Below are 2,922 nucleotides of genomic sequence, written 5' to 3' on the forward strand. Positions count from 1 at the left end.
AAGGAGAAAGATGGCCATTGCAGTAGTAGATCCACTTCTCCCGGTTCTGGGTTGGGGCGATGGATTTCTTCAGCCCCGCCTTTTCCACAATGGCACTGGGATCCTGCCGGGGCCCCTTTTTTAGAGTCCTTGAGCTTTTCCGGATACTGCACACCACTATCACCACAAGCACCAGCAGCAGGAAAAGCACAATCATCCAGGGCAGATGCTCATTGATGTCAAAATGCTTGTGCGGGTTCTGTCTGGGATGACCCCTCTTGATGCCTTTGATGGGCGTGCTGGACTTCTCGCCCCCAGTGGCCTCCATGGGTGGCAGCAGCTTCAGGATGTGTCTGTGGTGGGAGCCTTGCTGGTGGTCCACTACCTGGAGGTTTGGGAGGGTCTTGTTCACACCTTCCTCCCACCTTGTGTTGTTGGGGACTGTCTCTTCGTGGATGCCACTCAGTTCCTTTGGTCTAACAGAGGCAGAGGAGTTGAATTCTGTTGAGTTCATGCCTAGAAAAAAAAAAAAGAGTAAAGAGGGGGATGAGTTTTTCTATATTTGGAGATCTATGTATCTCATCCTCTTCCTGCTCATCTCCACACCAGGCAGATCATTAAAGAAGAGATGACCTTTGGAGTTTAAAAATAAGTTATATTGCACATTTTCATAAAGATCTTAAAAGCACCTTTACGTGGAAGATAAAAAGGAAGGGTAATAGCTAAACTCATTTACTTCCTCGTGCCATAACCAAGGGCATTCTCAGGGATCCAACATCTGACCTTCACAGCAGCTACTCCTGCGCTTCACACCCTGAGCAGACACATATATATATTCAGAGCTTTAGTTGACTCTCAACTGTTCTGACTACTCAGAGAACTAGTTCAAATTTAATTCCTTTGTCCTTTAATTCCTTTGTACCTCCTCTCCCAACTTTTGACTATGTCATAATGCAATGGTAAATTTGAGGATATGACTAAGGTAAGAAAAGAGCTCAAACTCAAAACCAAGTTTGACCAGTGAAAGGAAGTTTTTGGTGAGACAGGTCAGTGAATAAAATAAGGCAGGACTTCCTTAGTATCTTCTATGAATAGATTAAGAAAGATTTAGATTTCTCAACCACTGGCCATGGGCATGGCCAGTTTAGTGGACTTTTGTCAGAGAAGCTTCCACAAGTTGTCTCCATTAACGAGTCATGACAGCCAGAGATTTTGAGTCCTGAGAAATAGGACCTGTCCTGTATCGGACCCTGAGAAAACCTGGTCAGGTCATGTGAGTCCGTTTCTTCCTTTCAAAATGGCGGGTGTAAGACTCTCCTCACAGGGTCATCATCAAGGTCAAGTACAATCGCACCTGAGAGGATGCTAGAAAGCACAACTCAAGTGGGCTATCATCTCAATGAAAATTAAATTCAATCAAAAAGGATTTGAGAATAAAGACTAAATTTTATAGTCTGCCTGAGATTCTAAAGGAATTCTGAGGAAAACAGTGATACCCAATGAAGAATCTCAAGTTAGAATCATTTGGGGAAAAAAATGCATTATTTTCCAGATGTGAATGCTAGCTAGTTACCTTCAATGTGATACAAATTTGCTTGTTTCCTGAAGCTTCGAACTTATTTTCCCCACCTTTGATCTAATATCCATCCCTCCCCTCCACATGTCATGGTATTTTCTTCCCTTCTCCCTCCTTCTTACCTCTGGCTGTATCTACCCACAATTGACTCCACGTTGAAAAACTTTTCATCGGAGTGAGACCTTAAATATCTAAATCACTCATTTACTTGACGAGTTTGAAACCAAAACCAGAAGAAGTTCAGTGACTTACATAAGGCCACACACTGTCCTTGTTTTACTAGGTTCTTATTTGCTAGCTTGATGTGACCTAGTTTTTAGATATCTGATCCCCCTAAGTGCAACCTTCTGAGTTGAAATTTTCTAAAAGGTCCTGAAGAAGCTAGATTTAATTAGCCACAAAATGCAAGCCCCTTCATCAAGGGATATACAAAATGGCAAAACCATCCTTGCACGGGCCCACTGCCAGTACCTTCACTGGGCTCAAAGCCCTCCTCAAATAAACAACTCATGAGGTTAAGTTACCTTGGGAAACATACGTGGAGGAAGGGACTTCATGAGATTCCATGTGCTCAAGGCGTGAAAAGATGGCTGTGCCCGGGGAAGGTGAGGTTGTCCTGGAGAAGGTCGGGGGTGTGCCACAGACGTTGTCTGCCACCTTGGTGCCTGGCTTGATCACCACCAGGTTCTGAGCCAGACAGTCTGTGTATGCTTTGCATTTCATCACACTAGAAGGCACATCAGAGAAGGTACCCCGAGCACACTGCTTACACCGCACATCCTCGGTCTCCGTCCCTTTCTTCCGCACACCCCAGCCCACAGGACACACCGTATGGGGAGCGCAGGTAGCATTAAACTGGAACATGCCAGGTGGGCAAGTGCATTCTCGGTCAGTCAAGGCAGTACAAGGTAATTTCTCAATCATTGGCCATGGGCATGGCTGACTACAGTCATGGCATTTCTCTATGCCATTCTCATGCCTGGTAAAGGTCCCCACAGGGCAACTGCTGCAGACACGCAGGCTTGTGTTGGTACAGTGCTCAGATACATAGGTTCCTGCCGGACACTTGTCACAGGTTAGCACCTGGCCGGTGGCACGGTCAACGTGGTGATATTTGCCAATGAGACTTGAGGCCTTCTGTTCTGGCTGAGCAGAGGTGGTGCTAAGGAATCCAAGCTGAAAGAAATAAAAGGGGAAGGGGGAGGAATAAAAACCAAGAAGGTGCTATAAAGGAACAGAGAATAAAAGATGGAACAATCCCACCACCACCATTATCATTCCCAGGAAAGATCTGACGGGTACAATATCCTCCTAACAGTAGGCTGCTGCAGAAGAGGAAGAGAGAAACAGAGACTCTGATTCGTCGT

The 2,922-nt window shown here is 45.5% G+C and overlaps 1 protein-coding gene across 1 annotated transcript in view; it reads right to left on the minus strand.

Moving 5' to 3' along the window:
• TNFRSF21 (tumor necrosis factor receptor superfamily member 21) overlaps positions 1 to 2,922 on the minus strand; it is a 52,751-nt gene that overhangs the window by 46,229 nt on the left and 3,600 nt on the right. The window contains exons 2-3 of the mRNA XM_015572163.1: positions 2,080 to 2,779; positions 11 to 495 (exon numbers count right to left, since the gene is read on the minus strand). Of these exons, the coding sequence (XP_015427649.1) occupies positions 11 to 495; positions 2,080 to 2,779 (1,185 nt within the window). The remainder of the gene's footprint in view (positions 1 to 10; positions 496 to 2,079; positions 2,780 to 2,922) is intronic.

This window comes from Myotis davidii, unplaced genomic scaffold, assembly GCF_000327345.1.
Source record: "Myotis davidii unplaced genomic scaffold, ASM32734v1 scaffold167, whole genome shotgun sequence".
NCBI classification, from domain to species: domain Eukaryota; kingdom Metazoa; phylum Chordata; class Mammalia; order Chiroptera; family Vespertilionidae; genus Myotis; species Myotis davidii.